Source organism: Protopterus annectens, chromosome 14.part0 (assembly GCF_019279795.1).
Source record: "Protopterus annectens isolate FY-2018-M chromosome 14.part0, PAN1.0, whole genome shotgun sequence".
NCBI classification, from domain to species: Eukaryota; Metazoa; Chordata; order Ceratodontiformes; family Protopteridae; genus Protopterus; species Protopterus annectens.
The window spans coordinates 356801002-356825629 of NC_056748.1; the positions used below are offsets into that span (position 1 = coordinate 356801002).

General features: G+C 38.2%; 1 protein-coding gene across 1 annotated transcript in view; it reads left to right on the forward strand.

Annotated features, from left to right (window-relative positions):
• RGS10 (regulator of G protein signaling 10) overlaps positions 1–5706 on the forward strand; it is a 463550-nt gene extending 457844 nt beyond the window's left edge. The window contains exon 5 of the mRNA XM_044056078.1: positions 4746–5706. Coding sequence (XP_043912013.1) covers positions 4746–4898 — 153 coding nt within the window. The 3' untranslated portion in view covers positions 4899–5706. The remainder of the gene's footprint in view (positions 1–4745) is intronic.
• The last annotated feature ends 18922 nt before the right edge of the window (positions 5707–24628 follow it).

Here is a 24628-nt window from a genome sequence, read left to right on the forward strand (position 1 = left end):
ACCTGTAGGTAGTGTGAGATCCTGTTCTACAAGTCCCGGCACATATTGAAAACTAAACTGTGATTCCAACAAACTCAACTATATTTTTGAAGTTTTTTTTTTTCAGGGAGGCCTCAGCTGTCTGCACACCCCCATAATACTACATCCCTGTTACTTATATAAATGAGGTCTCTGATAGCTCTACCTTGGAGTAGGGCGAATACTCCAACATATTTTAATCTTGGAATCTTCAGAAATGGCACAGAAATGAATACTGGTAGTGCATTAACAATCAATTAGTATGTCCCAGTTGCACTCCCTATCACCTTGCCCCCTTTGCTACAACTTAGCCCCATATGATAGGTGTTTGGTCTATCTCACATAATATACTACAATTGAACTGCCGATGCAGCTTTCCTACTCATAATACAAGCTGATGTGCCCAAGACACTACTGTGTAATTTGGAGAAACATGATTTTGTAAAGGACAGAGTATATGGAAAATGTTTCAGATTCATAGACCGTTACTAGGCTAACAACTCATGGGGCCTTTCTAAGCCTAGCCAAATTTTCCCAAAAGAATAATGATGTCCTATATCCAAAGAGGATATTGAGGGCTAGGCATTTATAGGCTACCTCTGTCCATAATAGACATGGGTGCCAGGCCTGGTGTAAATTTCTTATTCCCCATCCACTGGTATAGGTTGCACTTAAATTGGGTAATAGCGGAACTAAGCTTTACATGGATGGAAAACCTTTTCCATAGGAGGGGCAGTCTTTGGGACACATATCTATCTTTCCAGATAATATGAATCTCTATGTAACATTAACTTAGTTTTAAGAAGGGTATATTTTTTAGGCTGTGCCCATTACATCTCAGAGGTGCAAGATAAAAAATAAATGGTACAACAAGCAGAATGATTCAGAAACTGCGTAGTTTATTTCATCCAAATTGTTGATGTAATCTAACATTAGTACAGTAGCTTACCATTGCCTACAGTAAGAGAATCAAATAGTCAGAGTCTCCACTAAAAATATACCTTGCTAAGTCAAAAAATATGGTTATTAAAATATAAATTGATAAAATACATTATGTTTTATAACAGAGTGATTTTTTTTTCATTAGTCATTGTTTTGCTTTCTTCAAAATGAAGTGTCACAATGGTGCAGTTGTTAGTTGTGTTGCCTTACAGGGCTTGATTCTCCGGTTTGATTCCTGACCAAAATGTTTTTATTGTGGAGTTTGTGTGTTCACAAATATTTTTCTTATTTAGCCTAGTTTCCCCTACATTCCAAAGATATTGACAGGTGAATTGGCAATGTTCAAATTGCCATTTGGTGCATGTGTGTGTGTGTGTGTGTGTGTGTGTGTGTGTGTGTGTGTGTGTGTGTGTTTGCACACTTGCATATGAGTGCATGTGATTTGCATGCATGTGTGTACATGTGCATGTCTGTTTGCATGTGTGTGTGCACATGAGCATGTCTGTTTGCATGTGCATGTCTCTGTGCTCAGATGTATGCGTGTGTGTGTGTCTCTGTGCTCATATGTTTGTGTGTTTGTGGCTGTGCGCATGTGTGTGGAAGCAAATATGTGTGTTTGTGTGTGTGTGCGTGTGTGTGTGTGTGTGTGTGTGTGTGTGTGTGTGTGTGTGTGTGTGTGTGTGTGCGGGCATGTGTGCGTGTGTGTGTGTGTGTGTGTGTGTGTGTGTGTGTGTGTGTGTGTGTGTGTGTGTGTGTGTGTGTGTGTGTGTGTGTGTGTGTGTGTGTGTTTGTGTGTATGCTGTACCTGTGTTTGCATCGTGCACTGGACTGGCATCCTGCAGTGGACTAACATCCTGTCTGTAGGTGATTCATGACATATCATACTCATTGTTTATACTGAGTGATTTACGGCATACTATATCCATTGTTTACCCAGAGTGATTCATGGCGTACTGTACTCATTGTTTACCTGGAGTGATTCATACCGTAGTATACTCATTGTTTACCCAGAGTGATTCATGTCATACGATACTCATTGTTTACACAGAGTGATTCATGGCATACTGTACTCATTGTTTATGCAGAGTGATTCATGGCATACTATACTCATTGTTTACCCGGAGTGATTCATGACGTACTGTACTCATTGTTTACTGGGAGTGATTCATGGCGTACTATACTCATTGTTTACCTGGAGTGATTCATGGTGTACTATACTCATTATTTACACAGAGTGATTTATGGCATGCTATACTCATTGTTTACACAGAGTAATTCATGGCATACTATACTCATTATTTACCCAGAGTGAGTCATGGTGTACTATACTCATTGTTTACTGGGAGTGATTCATGGCATACTGTACTCATTGTTTATCCGGAGTGATTCATGGCGTACTAGACTCATTGTTTACCCGAAGTGATTCATGGTGTACTGTACTCATTGTTTACCCAGAGTGATTCATGGCATACTATACTCATTGTTTATCTGATGTGGTTCATAGTGTACTATACTGATTGTTTACATGGAGTGATTCATGGCGCTCTGTACTCATTGTTTATCCAAAGTGATTCGTAGCCTACTATACTCATTGTTTACCTGGAGTAATTCATGGTGTACTATACTCTTTATGCAGAGTGATTCATGGCGTACTATACGCATTGTTTATCTGGAGTGGTTCATAGTGTACTATACTGATTGTTTACCTGGAGTGATTCGTGGCATACTGTACTCATTGTCTATCCAGAGTAATTCATGGCATACTATACTCATTGTTTACCTGGAGTTTTTGCATGGTGTACTATACTTATTGTTTACCCAGAGTGATTCATGGCGTGCTATACTCATTGTTTATGCAGAGTGATTCATGACGTACTATATTCATTGTTTACCTGGATTGATTCATGGCATAGTATACTCATTATTTACATAGAATGATTCATGGCATACTATACTTATTGTTTACCCGGAGTCATTCATGGAATAGTATACTCATTGTTTACGCAGACTGATTCATCGCGTACTATACTCATTGTTTACACAGAGCGTTTCATGGCATACTATACTCATTGTTTACACAGAGTGATTCATGGCATACTATACTCATTGTTTACCTGGAGGGCTTCGTGGTGTACTATACTCATTGTTTACCCAGAGTGATTCATGGCATACTATACTCATTGTTTACACAGAGTGATTCATGGCGTACTATACTCATTGTTTACCTGGAGGGATTTGTGGTGTACTATACTCATTGTTTACCCATAGTGATTCATGGCATACTATACTCATTGTTTACCTGGAGAGATTCATGGAGTAGTATAATCATTCTTTACCTGGAGTGATTCATGGAGTACTATACTCATTGTTTACACAGAGTGATTCATGGCATACTGTACTCATTGTTTACCCGGAGTGATTCATGGCGTACTATATTCATTGTTTACCCGGAGTGATTCATGGCATACTATACTTATTGTTTGAGAAAAATTGTAAACCACACTACCACAGCATGGAAGTCATTTAGGCATATTGTATTAAGTGACAAGCACTAAATATTTTATGTTTTAATGACTGCCATTCCTTACTGATGCTTAACTTAACTGTATGCAGTTTATCAGATTGGGTAGGGATCTCTCCTGGTACTGCCTTTAAATGCTACTGTTTTGTGCAGTTGCTAACTGCAAATAATTAAGTAAAGAGGTAGTGAGGCTTGGCAGTCATTAAAACAAAGTATGCATTTAATACTTTGTGTTTTAATGACTGTCATGCCTTACTAACACTTCACTTATCTGTATGCAGTTTAATGGATGGGATGAATATCAATCCTTGAATGCTACTATTTCATGCAGTAATTTTGCAGCATGACAGCCATTGGAAATAAGTGTAGCTTATTTAATACTTTGTTTTAATCAATGTCATGTCTTACAGCTTTGCACCTGCTCTAGCCCCTCTACTTTTACATGTCTGTGTATTTTAATGGATGTTTGGTCTCAAAATTGGCCCTCAACTTATCCATGAGATCAGCCAATGCATGTGCATCTATGGAAGCTATTGAACACTGATAGACGGAAGAAACAATACCTTTGCAAGCAAAAACTATTTACTTTTCTGATGTGTTCATGGCTGGAGTGAGATGGTGAGGAAAGAATGTAACTGAATATGCATGTGGTTTCAGGGACTGTGATACACTGAACACTGAAATGAAGAAGTGTTTGTACCACTGTCATATGTATAGTGAGAAACAGATGGGGGAGGGGGGACTTAAACTGGTTAACAAAAAGGGGGAGATAGAAGGCCACTTTAGGTGGTGCCAAGTGATAGTAAATGAGATTGCTGTGTGTTTGCGTACGTGTGTGTGTGTGTGTGTGTGTGTGTGTGTGTGTGTGTGTGTGTGTGTGTGTGTGTGTGTGTGTGTGTGTGTGCATGTGTGCAGTTAGGCAAGTTGGGGTTGTGTTTTTGCAGGGTCTCATGGAAGTTTATCACAGTTATGTTTCTAAAGGTTAGTTCATTGTAAACATATAAAGATGTTAAGCTATGAGAAAGATCTGTCCACTATGACATACTTTATGCCATAAAAGATGTTAAGGTATGAGAAAGCTCTGTCCATTATGACATACTTTATGTCATAAAAGAGACTTTGAAAAATGTACTGAGCTTCTCTTTGTAACAGTTTCGCAAACCTCCTTGTGTTAACCTGTTTATGTTTTTTTCAAATCTCAGAATGTCTCAATTACCATTTGATGAGGATTCATTATATTCATTGTTTTGTCATTTGCTTGCAGATCTTTAACCTCATGAAGTATGACAGCTATAATCGTTTTCTGAAGTCAGACATATTCCTCAAGTGCAAAAATATGGAAGAAAGTGGAAGAAATCCTTTAAATGCAGATGAATCAGTTCCTAAAAGAGCTTCCAGGATTTATAATAATACATGACTAGAAATAACTCTAGAGCTTTCATTTAGTGACAGATATTAGATGCGAGCTTCACTAGTAAACATTGAAAGTGTTGAGTTTTTTATACAGTGTATGTACATTTTTTATTGCTAAAAGTAGGAATCCTTGATAGGTAGACCTGTGTACATGAATTTTCCAGATTTTTCCCCACAGATTTTTTTGTAATATGAGGTATGGTTGCCAGTCTAAAATAAGATTTTAAAAGTCTGATTAAGTTTCTGTATTAAATTACTGATCCTTAAGGAAATGTTTGTCCCCTTAGTAAATGCGGTGTGAAATGCCTTGTAGAATTAAGGGATGTGATAACTGAAGCAACTATAAAATAAATAATTAACAGTTTCAAAGTAGCAGGCCATTTTGCATGATCATTTTTATTCTCAAGGAACACACCCTTTACGTAGTAAATTAACAGCAGCACTATTTATGCATATTACTTATTTTAATAGCAGAATGGTTTGAAATTTGTACACATGAAAATATATATATTTTTTTCATATCGTGGTGCTTTGTGCAAAGGCTTTTCTTCTTGCACTAATTTTATTTGGAAATGTCAGACTTGCATGGTACTTTTGTGGAATTAATTCTGTAGCTCATTCTGATAAGTTGTAGTGTATGTACAGTGTTAACATTTTAGCTGTGATCTAATTCATGCAAACGTGGGTTACATCACTGCTAAAAACAGACAAGTGTGAGAAACGGAATGGCAAAAGTCAGTCTTGTGACAACTTGCATGTTCGTCAGGTTAAATGATCTTTCATTCGGTACTGTAATAAACATCTGGTTAATATTTTTGTTGCACTGTACTTGATTTTTTATACATAAATTGTTTTTCTGTTGGACTGTACTTGACTTTTACTCTAACAATGTGACTTCATTTCAGATTATCAGAAGAGAAAAAAATAGTTTGACTTTGCTTTCTGTATAGTTGTGGTACACTTGGCATGTCGTACTACTGCTTTTACTGGGCACTGAGGACTGTATCTATTTTAACAACTGTTAACCCCTAAAAAGATATAAAATATGCAGCCCTAATGGGCAAATATTGTACAGTTTTGTTCAGTGTCTTAGAAACCTGCTCAATATTTTGAAATGCTAAAGCATTACATATTAAATTTTTCATAACTATTTCATTTTTGTATTTTTTTAATTATTTGTTTGCTGGTTTATTTATATAATTCCTTTATCGTGACCACAGAGAACCCATTCCTAGGTGTTATAATAACTCTGTTACTGTTTGATGTCTTATTCCCTAGTTGGTATGTTCCACTGTTTACCAGTCCATCAGTTTTCCCTAGTTGTTATGTTCCACTGTTCATAGGTTCATAGATTAGTACTAGGCTAAATGCCGTTATGGACCATTTTAAGCCTAGCCAATTACCCCATCTGAGAATCAAACCCTGCACCTTGTGTCTATAATGCAACCACCTTGACCATTATGCCAGCCTCCCACCCCTTTACCATTCCGTCCATTTTCCCTAGTTGCTGTGTTCCACTCTTTACCATTCCATCAGTTTTCCCTAGTTGTTATGTTCCACTATTTACCATTCCGTCAGTTTTCCCTAGTTGCTGTGTTCCACTCTTTACCATTCCATCAGTTTTCCCTAGTTGCTGTGTTCCACTCTTTACCATTCCATCAGTTTTCCCTAGTTGCTATTTTCCACTGTTTACCATTCTGTCAGTTGCAGTACTTGTGTGGCTTTTCCATAGGTGCTGTAGGAAAGACAGGAACTGGGGATGACGGATTAGCCCTAGGAGCATAGTACAAGGACACTTTAGCAGCAGTACATCTTTTGGAATAGCTGTACATTTGTAATAACCCTTACCATTCCGAATTAGACAGAGCAGCTACCAAGCTATTGTGGTTAAAGCATAGTGTATAATTTTTAAGCACTGTTTGCTCCTGTGTGGCATCCTATGGCCTTCCTAAACAGTGCCCCATGTCTGTGTTGGGACTGCCATTCTCTGCCCCCCCCCAACTAACTCTAATATACTTGGGGCCGGTCATAGAACCTAAAGGCATCCACCAGGATTCAAGGTTTATTTATTTTAAGCCTATCCTGTTATTACTCTCTCCCACTGAGGCATTTGTGGTTACAGCCAAGGGGTCGGTGTACAGTGGGGCATGCAGTTTATTGTCCCCCCTCTGTGGCAGCTCAGCCAGGCCCACTACCTTTCCCTTTCTTGGACAGTGTGTCCCACTGGGATGTGTTCAGGAGTTCAAGAAGAACTATGATTAAAATAGTTTTGGTTGAGTGGTTAGTACTTTCTAGATTTGTAGGTCATCAGCTATATTTTTTATTTTGTTAATGAGCAACTTTTCTTGGAGGGAGTCTACTGAATTCTTCCTTCATTTAAGTCATATAGGAAGTGTGTTCATAGGTTCATAGGTAGGTATTAGGGTAGCTGCTCTTGCGGGCCATTTTCACCCTAGTCAATTTATATGAAAGGTAAGAATCAAACCCTGTACCTTGTGTCTGTGAGGTAAACACCTTAACCATTATGCAGTATATGGTGAACTGATTTACCTTTCGTCATACCACAATGCCAGATTTGTATTGTTTAGTTTGGAATCCTTTACCAAGTCCTGAATGATACTTCTGAAATGATCTGAAAGAAATGTAGATGTTTGCTGTGCTCTTTACAGTTGAATAGTAATCAGAGCAGTGCTGTTACCTCTTTGACATGAAGGTTTATGAGATTTTGTCTAACTTCCACAGCACATACCATAAGACATCAAGAAAAGGCTACCTAAGTCTGCCTCACAAATGCGATACAAAATTAATTTATCTTCTACTGCCTTTTGTATAACACTGTCTAATATAAGTTTATAAGTAATGCTTGCTAGTGATGTGGCCCTAGCTGTTAACTCACTGACTCCAAAAATTTGACTCAAAGACTCTATTGCTTATCCATGTGTCCAACTTAGCCCTGAACATGTCTACACTCTCTGACTCCCTTATTTCTTTAAGAACAGCATTCCAAATCATTGGAATGGTATGAGTAATAAACCTAGTTCTCAATACTGACTTATTCATGTAAATTTTAAAATTAAAGATGGAATATTTATGAGCAATAGCACTACATCTTAATTCAAGACTAAGCAATGCTTGTTTTATTTCTTCATTATATGCATTGCATATTAGCATTAATTTCCCCATGTAGATTCATAGGTTCATTGGTTGGTACTAGGCTATCAGCCCTAGGGCCTATGCAAGCCTAGCCATAACAATTCCCTGGATATTTCTTCCCACAATATTTACTTCTCCAGGCCCCTGTCTAGCAGGGCGACTGACATGATCCCCAGGGTGAATTTCTTATCTTCCATCCAATCATCAAGGTTCCTTTTGAAGAGGGCCGATGAGGCACTCTGCTTGATATGTATGGGCAGTCTATTCCAGAGTATGGGGAGCCTCTGGGTCAGGAACCTATCCCTCCAACATGTTTTGTTCATTGTGATGACAAGGTTTAGATCCCTGGAGCATGTGACTCTGAGGGATTGGGATTTCTTTAACTGGAGCATGTACAACAGCTCAGGGTTTGACATGGCCTTGTATGTTAAGCAGAGATCGCTTCTGAGTAGACGATATGCCACAGAGTATAGCTAAAGTTTTTTTAGATGGTCAGTATATGGCATCTGCTTTAGGTCTGTGATTCTTTTAGTGAGGTATTTCTGTGGCCTTTCCAGCTGTTGCAGATGTCTTGTGAGGTACATACCAAATGGGGCATTATACTCTATAATGGGTCTAATGAGGGATGAGTACAGTGGGACAATGACCTCCTTTTTTCTGGATGAAAAGCCCTTAGTGATGAGGTGTGCCACATAGAAGGATTTCCTGACTGTTGTGGCAATGTGGTTATCGAAAGTGAGATCACTGTCCACCTGTGTCCCTAAGTCTCTCATCACACTTTCAATGTTTAGTGTCCTGCCACCTATGTGGTAATTCATGGGTACATGTTTTTTTCCAAAGGAGATAACTATACATTTCTTGGTATTAAGCTTGAGCCCATGGATTTGGCACCAGGCATCTGTTTCTGTAAGGCCCTTTTGTAGAATATCCACATAATTTGGGGATTCAATAATGGCTCCCAGTTTGCAGTCATCTGCAAACTTTGTTAGCCAGAGTCCCTTAGTGTTGGCCTGTACTTCAGAGAAGTAGATGCCAAACAAGAGTGCTCGCAGGACTGAACCCTGAGGTACTCCACTTGTCACTTGTCTGGAGCTGGATATGGAGTCAGCTACTTTTACTGTCTGGGTTCTGTCAGTAAGCCAGTTAGCAACCCATCGAGTGACGTAGGGATTTATGCCCAGCTTAGTAAGTTTATCTATGATTCCAGAGTGAGGGATGGTGTCAAAGGCCTTGGCGAGGTCCAGATAGGCTGTGTGGACTGCCTTACCCTTGTCCACAGCTCTGGAGACTGATTCGAAGAAGTCAATCAGATTCAGGAGACAAGATTGGCCCTTCACAAACCCAAACTGGGTGGGGTCCAGTGTTTGAAGGTTGCCAATGTCTTTGTTTATAAGTTCCATGATAATGCATTCCATGCCCTTGCAAATCAGGCTTGTCAGACTGATGGGATGGTAGTTCCCGGGATCCAAGGCGGATCCTCCCTTGTGGAGCGGGATAACTCTAGCTGTGCTCCACTCAGTGGGCACGAAGCCTGAGGTGAGGCTGTGATTAAACATGACACTTAGGTGAGGTGTCAGTTCATTTTGTAGTTCATGTAGTACACAGCCTGGGATGTCATCTGGTCCCATGGGTGCTGTATTCTTAGCTTTGGAGAGTGCGGTTTCTACTACCCGTGTGGCCGTGATTATCGGAATTTGGCAATCTTTTGGTATTGAGATGGGCCCTTTAGGGGGTGAGAGTGGGGTGAAGTTGGCACTAAATCGATCTGCCAGGATATTGGCAATATTCTTGGGATCAGTATATTTAATGCCATTCTGTTGTAACTCAGAGCAGATCTGAGCATTGCCATTTAGATTCTTGACATTACTATAGAATGCCTTGTGGTTGTCTTTGGAATCTTTGGCAATTTTATTTTTCATAACTAGCTTTTGAGGATTTTATGAGGGATCTCAGCTTCTTACTGAGGCTGGTGAGGGAGTTTTTTGCATCCTGGGATTTTCCTCTTTTTTGCAACAGTTTCTTCCTTCTGTTGTATAGTTTGTTTATAGCAGGGGACCACCAGATTGGCTTCCTTTTTTTGGAGACGAGCATCTTGGTTCTATTTGGGATGGCACGATTAATGCACGAGTGGATGTGCTCGTACAGTGCCTTAGTGTAGGATTCTGCAGTCAAACTTCCAGATCCCGTCTGCGTAGATGTTGTGAAGTTTGTCACTTCTGACTTCAGTAGCTTGAAGTTGGCTTTGGAGAAGTTTTTTAAGGAGGTTTCCTTACTGGGGGGTGGGGGTGGGATGTGGATGTCAAGGGTATAGTATCTATAATAAACTGGCAGAGGTGAAGTATCTTACTTCTTTCCACATAACTCAAAATTTTCATTCTCAAAATACTTCTAATAAACATCCTTTGTACTTGCTCTAATTTAAGTCTGTCATTTTATATATGCAAAATGTTAATTTTGTATAATTCAGGAATGTCCTTTGTATCATGTAGTGAAATATTTTTCAGTAAGCATCTCATTTTCCTCATAGCTTTATTGCTAAGAATGCAGAAGATATTCCAGAACATGGTTCCACTAGGCATTTTTAAATTAGAACAAGCACCTAAGATGATTATCCATCTTCGTACTGAGGCTGCATATGCCCATGCACCTCTATACCTAGGATCTAGAACTTTTTCTCCTAACTGGATTTGAAGTAAACATTTTAAAGCAGTGGGCCTTTATTTTGGAAATAAATGAAAACAAGCATTTTGTATTGATTTTAAGTATGTTTTTTCCACCAAAGTCTCATATTTCTTTAGAAATGTGACACACCGGACATCTGAAAAGGTGGCAGCGCTGTGTGAGAGTAGATAAATCATGAAAAGGATTATGGATCTAGGAAAACAACCTCTTGGTTATGCCCCACTGATCTGTTTTCAGTTTTGGCATATCTTTTAACATCTGAGCTATGTTCATGACACAAAATCTGAATACGAATCATATTTCTGCATAATCATTTTGTTGTACATCATATTTTTGCATAATCATTTTGTTGTACAAGTGCTGGCAAATTAGGAACAAGTTCATAAATCTTAGTGTACAGAAGCAAAAGAACAGTGTCTTACTGGAGTGGAGAAAATTAGTTGTTTCCTAGAATTAGCAGTCTGTGTCCACAAATACACAAAGTTTTTTTCATAGACACCTATTTGTAGCAGGCTACTGATCGATATTAGCAGATTAGTATTTAGTGGTGTGTAGTTCTCAGAGGTGAAATCAGCTATACTTTTTCGCTGGTGATTCTGACAGCTCTTAAGAAGGCAGAGCAATTAATTTATATATCTAGTGCAAAATGGTATATGTTGCTTCCGTCTGATTACCCTTTTCTTTCATGTAGATTCAATTTCACTTGTTTGATATCACTTCTATATGCATTTGTGAAAACAGTGCAGCTTCTAATCAGGAAGCCAAATGCAATGCATTGCACCCTTGTATTGTTGCTTCCCCATAATTATTAATCTCGACTATTTGAAAGCATTTTCAACAGCACTTATGAGGAATTATTTCTGTAAGCAAGAGCATATACTTAATCTTTAATTCTGAAGCAGTTAATTTTGCAGTATTTCTAAGAGCTGTGAAAGGAATATTACTTTTTATGAAATACAAAATGGTATTTGTTGCCTCTCCAGGATCATACACTACAAAAATAAGAATGCATCGATGCAGCTCAGTTAAAACTCATTGAAATGGTTTGCTAGTACATCTGAAAACACTTGTGAAACCAACTTAATTGATTTTTATCAACAGCCAACTCCTGTATTTTGTTTCCATGTGGTCATGTTTTTTCTTTGAAGGATCTTTAGATAATTTTAGTTGTTTGCTAATGTTTCTGACAGTACTTGTAAAAGCAGTGCCATTTATTAATTCAGAGTGAAATTCAGAGTGAAAAGCTCATTTACTTTCATTTTTAAATGTTCAGTGTTACTTTCTCAATCTATATTAGAGATAAATTCACCTCACATTTAGTTAGACTGGACAACTCCATGAAGTTACTCCAGGTCCTGGTTATGGTGTGTAAGACCCCCATTCAAGACCTAGCCAGTTATAAATCCCCCTTCATGAGTCATGACACCCATGAAGCCTTCTTGATCAAACTGAAGACAATCCAAATTGTACTGAACACATTGGTTATGGAGGATTTCAATTATCCCACCATCAACTGGAAAACCTACTCTAGCCCAAACTCACTAGCACAAAAGTTCTTTGACTTTGTGAATTCAAATGCCCTGGAGCAAATTGTCCATACCCTGACAAGAGGAACAAACATTCTAGATCTGGTTCTCACCAACATGTCAAACAGGTGCACTGCTACAACTGTTGGACCCTCATTAGTTAAAACTGACCACATATCAGTCACCTTTGAACTGACACTAACACCAAAACTCACAAAGGGTGAAATCAGACTAAAAAACTTCATCAAGGCAAACTGTACCCTCCTAGGTGAAGGTATAAATGCATTCCAAGCCCCACCCCAAGCTGAAAGTGGTAACTACACTGAAGCTTACACTAAAGCCCTGTACAATCACTTGCATAAGTGTATAAACTCGGCTGTACCAGATAGAATCAAAGCCAGCGCCCCAAGTAAAATCAAGCTGTCATGGTGGACTTCGAGCATCAAAAACTCTACAATAAATGCAAAAAGTTGCTGTCAAAGAAAACAAAGACAAGGACCCAACAATGGAAAAGCACCCTTCACAGCCTTAACAGGCAAATAAGACAACTTGACAAATCCTCCAAGAGCTCTTTTGAGAGAAACCTAGCAAGTACTGCCAAGGATAACCATAAGGCCTTTTACAGTTATGTATGTAACCTAAAGATAGGAACCAAGAATGTGCCGAACTGGTGGCCAAGATAGCGAAAATGCTAGCGGATAGGTTTGGCAAAGATTTCACTCCCTTATCCCCTCCTAACTTACAACAAACCCTCCCCAAACTTCCTTCTCACCTTACATATCTGAAGAGCAGGTCTTCAAACCCCTGTCCAAGGCAAAGAACATGGCCTCTATGGGACCAGATGACATCCCAGGCTGTCTTCTAAACAGGCTAAAACATGAACTAGCATCACCACAAAGTACCCTTTTCAATCACAGCCTAGCCACAGGCTTTGTTCCTGCAGAATAGAGAACAACTACAGTTATTTCCCACCACAAAGGTGGCCTAGTATCAGATCTGGGGAATTACAGACCCATAAGCCTGACCAGCCTCATCTGTAAAGCCATGCAACATATAATTTTGGACCTTATAAGTATGGACATAGGTAAACTCCAAACCCTGGACCCTACCCAATTCAGCTTTGTGAAGGGCAGATCTTGCCTGGTAAATCTGGTGGACTTCTTTGAAAGTGTGACCAAGGCCATTGATGAGGACAAATCTGTGCACACAGAATACCTTGACTTGGCAAAGGCTTTTGACACAATCCCACACTCAGGCATTACCGATAAACTTAGCAAACAGAATTTAAACCCCTTCGTTGTAAGATGGGTTGCAAACTGGCTCACAAACCAGACACATACTATCAAAGAAGGTAACTCCACATCAGCCAGCAGACCTGTTACCAGTGGGATGCAACAGGAGTCAGTGCTGGGCCCCCTATTGTTTGGTATATACTTCTAAGAAGTTCAGGTCAAAACTAAAGGGGTGTGGCCAAGTTTGCAGGTGACTGCAATCTAGGTGCAATCATTGACTCCTCAAATGATGTCTGTATAATCCAGGATGGTGTCACACAGACCAATGACTGGTATATTAGTCACGGTCTCAAACTAAATTCAGAGAAATGCATCATCATTCCCTTCAGCACAAACAATGTCTATTCACGCTATGAAATCAATAACAATACCCTAAATACCCATGAAATGGTAATGAGCCTGGGATCACAGGTTGACTGCAACCTTAACTTTGTCCACCACTTGTCTACCATTGTAAGAAAAGCTTTCTACATTGCTCACTTCTTTAGTAAAGTCATTACCTTGAGAGCAAAAGAAGTTATAACCCCCCCCCCTATACTCGGCACTTATCTGGCCCATAATTGAGTATAATGCCCCATTTGGTATGTACTGTACTAAGCATTTACATCAACAAGAGAGAACTCAGAGGTTTCTAGCAAAGAAGATCAAGGGCCTCCAGCATGTACCTTACACAGACCAACTAAAATCTCTGTCACTATACTCTGTATCATATAGACTTCTTAGGGGAGACTTCTGCCTGGCCTACAGAACAACCCAAGACCCAAACCTAATGCAGTTATTGCATATCTGTAAATCAAATGGGTCTAGGGCTTCCTGTTCCAAGGACTTAAATATGGCCTGCGACTTAAGTAGGACATGCTGGAGGGACAGATTTATCTCCCGGCGACTGCCACTTCTTTGGAACAGGTTACCAATTCATGTGAAACAGAGCACCTCTATGACACTGTTCAAGAGGAACCTGGATGAGTGCTTGGGGCTCCGTAAATTCTTACCAGGGATAGTGCCCATAACCCTCCTGGATATGGGCAGTCATCACTAAATGCAATCTTGGGTATTGACTAGTACCTCTATGATTTTACACTGAGTTGAAACGGCTAGGCTTAAAATGACATCTGGGTCGATCACCTAGTAATCTCCTATGACTACGAAGCAATACTGTCTCATTTCAGCTCAGGCAAAATCAATTTCAGTTGTTTCCTAGCATTTCTGACAGCTCTTCTTAAAGCAGAATAATGAACTTTTTATAATGTGCTTAATGTTGTATGTCCAAATGATGATACTGTTTTTTTCTTTGAACAGTTTAAAATCAGTTCCAGTTGTTTGTTAGTACTTCTGCAACACTTGTGAAAACAGTTTCATTTCTTATGAAGCCCAAAATGTCGTATATTGTCCATAATGTCTGAGTATTCATCCTAAGCAATAATGCTCCAGTGCAACCAACCGGAAAAACAAGACATCATTGCAGTACCGCTGCAATCTAGCACTCGCAAATGATTTATTTTTTTATTTTTTATTCTGACAGAGAACTTTCCTGAGATGAGATCAGGAGGGGTAGGGGTAATAGTGTAATGTGGAGAAAGTAGACAAGTGTTAGAATTTGAAAAGGGTAGTGTGTGGTTGAACAGATGGGTAGGCATGGGCATAGTACAATATGCTCAGCAGAGTGGAGGGAAATAAGAGAAATATCAAGAGACAGAAGAAGATAAGTCATATGAAAAGATAATTACCATGCAGTAGTGAGAAATTAGCTACGAAATGTAATAAACCACATTAGGAAAAAATGATAACTCAAGACAAGGCAAGCCAGTGTGTATCTAGACTTGGGAGGGCAAAACCAACTGTCTCATTGGTTAATTGGGTGTGCATGACATGGGAAATGTTTTTTCAGTCTCAGCAAAGGAAGCACTGATAGGTACAATGCTCTACATGGAGCAGCTAAATTCTTACATGATAAGTAGTGAATGCAGTATATATAGAAAGATAGCAAGAATACTGTTCAGGATGCTAACCCATACTATGAAGGCAATGCAGTGAGAGTGACCCTCCCCATCTAATGGCAATACACAAAGTACTTGAGGTATAAAGTTCTTAGCTGTTATTAGTCCTTGTTAATCTCTAAAGTTTGAAAATACAATGATTTCCCTATCATAACCCATTAGTTGAGTCAAAAAGTGGTCTCCAACATTGTCATCACAGCAGTTTAGACAGGCTTACATGGACATTCAAAATTAACTAGGTTGATAGCACTGATAGTTATAAAAGGGTAGATTAAAGAGTTCACTAGCAAATTGTTTATATGGAGTCATTAATCAACAATAACAACAATGTTCCAGAATCCATAAACAAATTCTTATAATGTAATGTACTGACATTTATTCTAAGGCTATAAGTACTTATTTAATGCAAGGCCATACAAAAGAGTGGAATGGAGCACTTTTGATTTATAAGCCTCACCTTAATATTGCCTTTACAGCAGAAAAGATTCCCTAAGCAAACTGCAGGCAGTATCTGTAGTTTTTTTCAGCATTAGGGGCAAAACTATGGGAGACTGCTTTACCTGCATTAAAGACATGACCCACTACATCTAATTTTACTTCCAGATAAAAAAAAAATAATTTTGGAAAAAATATCAATGCAATTTCATTAAAATGAGTTACCTGAGTGCTTCTCCCCAAGTTACTTTCAATGCCTTTCTTCTGTGCAGCACCACCAGATTAACTTAACCTTCATGAAAAAAAAAAAAAAAAACTTTTGATTGACTTCTCTGGCATTCCCCAAATATAAACACATTCCATTATTGGAAATGTTCCTTATATGTGTATTACTTTGCAAGTATTAAACATAGAGCTGTATTTTTTTAAAGCAGTAACCAAACCATAACATGCTTTGATGCTGTGTAACAACAAAAATATCATATAGTTAACATCATGCCCATTCAACGCAAATAAACAAGTCCAGCATTGCCCACACCAAATCATGAGTTATTGTTATTATATCATGATGTTATTTAAGAAAAAATGTCTTACCTTTTCTAGATGATGTCATTGTATAAATGGAGTTTGCTATTCCTCAGCAGCTTCTCTCGTAGGGGATGTCTTCAGGATTATGCGCTAGTGCTTTTTTTTTTTTTTTTTCTCTCGTGGAAGTCAGCATGTGTAGCTTTGTTGTACACTTCCTGCATCCTGGTTCAGAATTTCTTTACATGTATGCATGGTTCTGTTTAAGTGTTGGCGCAATTTGAATATTTTACAAAATACTTCAATAACAACTGCATATAAACAGAAGAAGTTTGAACAGAGAAAGGCAGCAGCTGTGACTGCTATCATTCAGGTAGTCGGTAAGAAACTCCTTTCGTGAGGAGCCTCTGTACCTGTAGATTTGAGGCTGAGTAGGATTCCCAGTGTATAGAGGGGTAATTAAAGTCTTCCATAAGTAAGGTACTAGGTTGGATGGTAAGTGTCTCCAGTAGGTCCAAGTATGCATTGTGAGCTTCTTGGGACATAGAGTGTGACCTGTAGCTGGCTAGGATATGGTTTGGGATTTTTGTCTATGGTGATTTGCACATGGCAGAACTGCCAGTGTGTCATCCTGTTTGACCACCCTAGAGGTATGCTTGTCATTGAGGTATATTGAGACACCCCACCTTTAGCCCTTGTCTGTGCAGCTAGTGGTCTAAAAGTGTGTAAGGTAATGCCTTCTCTATCATTTTAAACCATGTCTCAGTAAAGGCACAGATATCTATATTCCTGAGTGTGAGAAAGGCTTGAAGGGAGTATAGTTTTTTCTTTTTATTTAGGCTCCCGTCATTGGGTAGGAACACACTGAAATTCAGTTGCGTTAATGTTACTTGTCAACATGGCATTGCCTAAAAAACATTATGGGGGTGGATAGAGTTTTAGCCAGTATCTGAAGTGAAAAGGGGAAAGGTACAGACATTCCTAGGCAAAGCAACCTGGTCTGTAAACTATGTCCTCCAAAGATGACAAATATTGAATTCTCCTAGAATGACACTAGAAAGACAGCCAGTTGTTGAAATCACTCATTTTTTGCTCATACTATGGCATCATCCTCTGAGATGGTACTATGCTACTCAATGCTTGGCTCATACCTGCCTGGGACACACAGTCTGATAGCTCCTTGATGTCTCTTTTCATATAGTCTGGAGTTGTACATCTTAGGTAATTTATATCTACATGGACTATTATGGGATCATGCTGGTAGCTGTGGTATAATGACTTGAGTGCATGTGTGATTTGGCAGATCCTCACTTTGTCCTTGTTCAGCCTGGTTAGAGGGGCATCAGCATATCTTATAACAGAGTCCCCTCTTATGAGAGTCCCGGGAATTATGTTTGCTTGTCTTAGGAGCTTAGTGTTTGGGGCTCCACTGAGAGTGACAGTGTGTGTGGTGTTAGGTGTTGTTTTTCTGCTGAGTGCCAATGGGCTTGCCGAGGCATTTAGGAAGATTGCTTTTAAATGCCTCAGCATATGTTAGTCTGTGTACGTGTTGTGTGCTATGTGAGGGGCTGTTATGTGCTTGGTTTTGACAACCCAATGTGTAGTTGTATGCAAGTTTCTAGAGATGCTTTGCTGAAGTTTGATGTACAGTGGAAATGCTGACGTAATACCAATGGAGTAGAGAAGAATTCGGCTACACAAATGAAATTACAGGATGCAGACTAAAGCAGTACAAGGCTGTTCACATAGGAAAAGGAATATCCCAACTAAAGAAGGAAGTTACCACAGATCCAGGAGTCCACCCTGCATCTAAACTGCCACGTAGCGAGGAAAGAAAAATCAAGCATTTTTTGTTTACATTTTCTTTACTATTTCCATTGATGTTCCTTTCACATAGTTACTAACTAATCTTTTTCACACACACACACACACACACACACACACGCACACGCACACACACACACACACACACACACACACACACACACACACACACACACACACACACACACACACACACACACACACACACACACACACACACACACACACACACACACACACACACACACACACACACACACACACACACACACACACACACACACACACACACACACACACACACACACACACACACACACACACACACACACACACACACACACACACACACAGTTCCATCCATCCATCCATCCATCCATCCACAACCCCTTTTGCACATAGGCTGGGGTGTCTCTTCAACAGTGACAACACCTTAGTTCTTCGGAGAAAATAAGCTACTGTACTCAGATATGTACCTCTATTGTTGTTACTTCTTTCTAGAATCACTTCAATTATTTCAGGTGAATTCTATGCCTCCACTCTTCTTACACTACACAAAAGTTTCAAATCATGGAAAATAAAATGACCTGATTTGCCCCATGGTAAATCAACATTCATATCACTGTCATGTTCTGCAAAAATTCATATGGCTGCCTCTTCCCAACTGTGACTCAAACATACTCAGTTCTGTCCACTTGAAAATATTAAATGCAGTTTACTGTCCCCCATTGACTTGCAAACTACTCATTAAAGATCTTAATTACTCTGTCAAGCATTCCCAAGAATGCAGTATCACCTTGATGAAACCTCCCTTCAAGGCTGTCACAGGTAAAAGAGCTTTTTCAAGAATTGGTCTAGCCACCTGGAAACACCTACCTTCATAAGTTACCCCCCCAATCCTGTTAGAATTCCAAAAAGCTTTGAAAGATCAACTTCAAAGGAGGTTGAGAGTACTTGTTTATAAGACACTGGTTAAAGTAATCTATATGTTGCAAAACCAATATGAATCTGCACTTACTAATCTGTTTACCAAGTGTTGATATTGCTATTCTTTGTACTTTAATGCCAATAACTAACATTATGAAATACCTAATATTTACAGTTCCTCATATCTGAATCTTTAAATGTAATGTGTATAATGTCTATATGTTTCATATTATTTCTTGTTCCTGGGTTGTGACTGAAAAGGGTATGTGGCCAGTTCATCTATCTGGTCATCAAAACAATGAAAGAATAAATAAATAAATGATTAGTCAAAAAAATCTATACCTGAAAAGCATGACCATTTATGTACACTGTAGCCAGCAATTCCTATCAATTTTTGCATGGTCTTCAATTTTCAAATGCTATACATAAAGTACAAAAAGAAATGTGTTTAAATTCACAGCAGGAGCAGTACCTGATAAATTGCCAGTTATATATGCTTTACCATTCTGTGAGGCCTACATTTCTTGATGTATTAGCTGTGCTTTTCCCTTATACCAGGACTGCAGCTGTGCCTCTTCAAAGGATTAAATCAATTCTTTGATTTACATTTCAGAAATGATTATCTGTGGAAATCTGAAATACTTCTGTGCTTTCTAGGATTATAGAAGCAAACAATGAAAGATAACCCATCATTGGTCATCCACAGTAGTTGTTACTGAAGAAGGAATGTGGAATAAAATAAATTCACATTTAAAGTAAAACAGTACACACAGACTGAAAAAAACATGTTGATTTCATCATGTCTTGATGTTTTGTTCATTTTAACACCACTTTTGGACTCTATATACTTTTTTGTATTTTTAAATGTAATTCCAGAGTCTGCCTACATGGGGTCCGGCATCTTGATTTTTTTAGTCACCCTTTAGGTATCGCACAATGCAGTATTTAGCTTTAAAATATTACATCATAATCTCCTGTCATTTCATTGACTTTACATGCATTTTCACATATACCCTGCTTTCTTTTAGTCATTCAGGTTTAATTACCATTTCTTGCTTTTCAGTGACTTAAAAGACAAACAGGGATAATCACACAGAACAGTATTCTCAGTGCCTGTTACTTCTTTTTCTTTTTAAAGTGGTCAATCTGTAGAAATCAATGGGTGGTAAGACTACATAAATAGCTTGTGCAACAGTCAATGGAAATGAAAAAAATGAAAGAGAGACTTTAGAAATCAGATTACCATAACAGTGGAGGGCCGCGACACAGCCTTATAAAACAACAGCAAAAGGGTGAGAGGATTTGGGAAAAAAAATCAAGGAACAAGCAGGCTTGCTAGTGAGAAGGTCAGTCAAATAAAGGCAATGGTGGAGTTTTTTTAGAAGCTTAATGTATTAGTGAGGGAAGGGGCAGGCACACAATGCAACTTTAAAGAGGTAATAGATAAGACTATAAAAGCACTGAAGCACAAATGGGAGTAGGGACAATTCTCTCCCTGTTGAGCTTCTACTACAGTTTAAGGCACCAGAGCATGCATAAAAATTTACTGATAACACTGTTTATCAAAAAATGCAGTAATAAATGACAAGGGCACAAATCTGTCAGCAATAGTACACAACTCTGTCATATCTGTGAATTAACCTGCAAGACTATTGCCCTGCAGGCCTTAAAATACAAAACAGATAGCTTTTACAAGTAATTCTACTTGTGGAAATAGAAGTGCAGAACAATGAAGCAACATGATCTTCCCACAATTAATTAAAATACAAGACGAAGATCCTAAAACTAGCTAAAAATGCAAACAGAAGGATTAAAGCAGAAAAGCACAAAGTAGTATCACCACACAGATCACTGTAAGTGTAACTTAAATATTTAAGTAGAATTTAAATAATTAAAATAATTTATTTCTCTTTCCTTTTTGATGAAAAGCAAGTTAATCATAGTTCCACCCCTCTCCAAGACTTGTATAAAAGACACTTGGAGGTAGTAGCTCTGTGCTGGAAACAGCAGGCTAGCTACAGAGGCATCCAATTAAATAAAGGCAAAATTGGAGCACTTTCAGAAACTACCTTAATGTGCTAGTGAGGGATAGCGCAGGCACAGGATGAACTTTAAGCAGGTAAATTATAGACTATAAATGCACTAAAGCACAAATAACAGTAGAGACTATTTATTAATGTATATAGTTATCTATCTTTGTTTACTGGGAAAGTCCGACTGGGTAATACATATTTTCAGCAGAGGGCCAGGGAGAAAAGCTCAATTTGCTTACATGGCATTATACTAAGTTCCAGTTAAACACAGAGAAGTTTCTTTTTTTATTTACACTTATACAGACAAAGTAGTTACATTTATACATTCTAAGATTTTACAGAGGCATTGCTAAAGAGAAAGCCCAGGTGCAACTTAATGGATTGTACAGGTAGCAGTTATGTATAAAAATTGTTTTGTCATTTCAGTGAGAGGTTGAGAGTATTCTGTTTAAGGAGAGTATTTGGAAACTATCATACAGAGAGCACAAAGGCTTAACCTGGTGATGAGCATGTGCAGGACCAGGACTGGTTAAGATGCTGTTTAAGCAGTGGTTTAAAACTACTGAGTTTGTCTGAGAGTTATTTGTGTGGGGATACTGTTTCAGAGTTTATCAGTATATTTTGAGTAGAGTGAGTCTACTGCAACATTATTTGACTTATTTATAAGTAATAAGAATTTTTTTGTAGAGCGGAAGTCCCTTGCTGGACAGTAGGGCAGTAATAGGTTTTGTAGTGCAGGGCATTTTTCTGGATGATGAGTTTGTGTGCTGTAGTTAGTTGTGAATATGTTAGGCAGTTGTGTAGTTCAGTGCAGTTTAAGTGCTTTAAGCTATGACAATGATGGGTCCTATGAAAGAGATTGGTGGCAAATTTAGCAATTTTATTGTAGCAGGAGGCAAGTTTCTTTCTTGAGTATTTAAGTTTGTTAGGATAGGAGCAGTGTATAAGAGAGCTGGCAATAATAAGGTGGTGACTAGAGTTTTTCTTGCAGTATCTGTAAGAAATCCATTGATCCTGTTAAGGGAGTCTAGTTACTGGTGTGTAGATTTAATGGTGTGCAGTATATGCTGGTCATAAATGGGATTGTCATTTATTATAATGCCTATATGCTTAGAAGTTTACTTGAGTTACAGTTTCAATGACAGTGTTTTTTGCTGACTTTATGGTAAACGATTGCTTTTGATTTTTGGCAACATTTTGAGGTAAAAAGCATTAACTTAGTTTTCTAGGGGTTGAGTAGGAGGTTTGATTCTTTGAGCCAGGTTTCCACTGAGGAAAATGATTTTTGGGTAATGTCTTGGAGCTTATTTGTTGTTCAGGTTTGTGAATTCTCTCACTATTGAACTACTATAATTTAAGGCACCAGATTATGCAGAAATTTACCAGTAACACTGTTTATGGAAAAATGCAGTAATAAATGACTAAAGAACAAATCTGGCAGTAGTTGTACACAATTCTGGCACAACTGTGAATTAAACTGCAACACTATGGCCCAGCAGGGTTTAAAATGCAAATGGATAGCTTTTACAACTAATTCTACTTGTACAAAAAGAAGTGCAGAGTAAGCCAGAAGCACAGTCTTCCCACAACTGCTAATTAAAATACAAAACTAAGGTTCCAGAACAAACTAAAAAATACAGACAGATGGATGAGAGCAGACAAGTACAAAATTGTATCATCACAAAGTTCACTATAAGTGCATTTCAAATACTTAAGCAGAATTGAAGTAGTTGAAACAGTTTAATTCTCTTTCCTTTTTGATGAAAAGCTAGTTAGTTGCTCATGATTCCACACCTCTCGAAGTCTGAATTTTAAGTGAATTCAGGGTAATATTAATAAATGTCTCTGGTATCCAGCCCCCCCCCCGATATGTCTTATGTTCTGCAATGCTCATTGTTCCATTAACTTTTTAAGTGACTTTACAGTAATATTAAATTTTTCCTGGTGCCTAGTGTCCCCCAGTATTACATGATTTGCAGTTAGTCTAGTGCATACATACATACAAATATTTCAAGCACAGGCATTAATACTCTTCTCACTTGCCAATATACCAAAACACTTAACATATTAAGTGTCCAGGCTGTTGTTAAAAATATCTAAACTAGTACTTGCTTTAATGTAATTTGGTAGTCTGTTCCATGTATGAGCTACTCTGTCAGAGAACTAATTAGTACACTTCTCATTCCTATAGACTCTTCTACGTAGGTTGTTTGATGATTCCCTAGTACGTTTTGATAACCCCAAACATTTCCAAAGGTAGTTGTCTCAATACCCTGTATACCTGAATAAGATATCCTCTTAGATATCTATAAGAGACACTGTACAAATTCAGATATTTTAGTCTTTCATAACTTAAATTTTCACATCCATGGATACCTTATGTATATTTCCGCTGTACTCTTTCCAGTTTACTCATGCTTGTTTTTTATAGTGTTTCCATATTGTTATTCCATACTCAAGTTTAGGTCTAATGTAACTAACAATGACTTCATCGTTTTTGATTTCCTAGACTTTATACATCTTTTTATGAAATGAGCCTACAGTTTAAATCACTGTGTGCTGTATTAAATATTCACCTTCCAGCTTATGTCTCCCAAATGTTATTTGCTTAGGTTTTTTTATGTATATATCAGCATATCATTCTCCTGTGCCCAAATGGTCCATTTAGTCAGGTTAGTTTGCAGGCATGCCTTAACTGTAACACATTTAATCAGTTTAGCCAAATTCAGGTCATCTGCTTATAGACTGTAGAACACCTGAGATGCAAAAGTTAGGTCTGAAAGATACAATCTAAACAAGTAAGGGCCTAGGACAGAGCCCTGTGGAACACCTTCACTGTAACTAAGGATTTCACCTGTCCAGTTGCTGTATGATACTTGCCATGTCCTATTTGTAAGCCATGCAGCTATCCATCTTATTAAGAGTACAGCAATACCTAGTTGTTCTAGTTTATTGATCAGTGTTTTGTGTATGACCCTGTCAAATGTTGAAGTTAAAGCTGTATAAATTACATCACAGCACAATTTTTCATTTATAGTTGTTGTTATATTGTTATAAAACATCATGTTACAGGTGGTAATAGATCTATTTTCAATATATACATGCTGATATATGGTTTCAAGTCCCAGCCTATCCAATTCTGACAATAACTTATCAAATATTACCTTCTCCATTATTTTTCCACAACATGAAAGTAGACTTAAAGGCATATTTGACTCTGGGTTTGTCCTATTCCCCTCTCCCTTAAAGACAGGTTTAATAAGCGCATGTCTCCAATCTTGAGGAATCTCCCCATATTTATATGACCTAGTGAATAATAGATATAATGGTACCGTAAGTT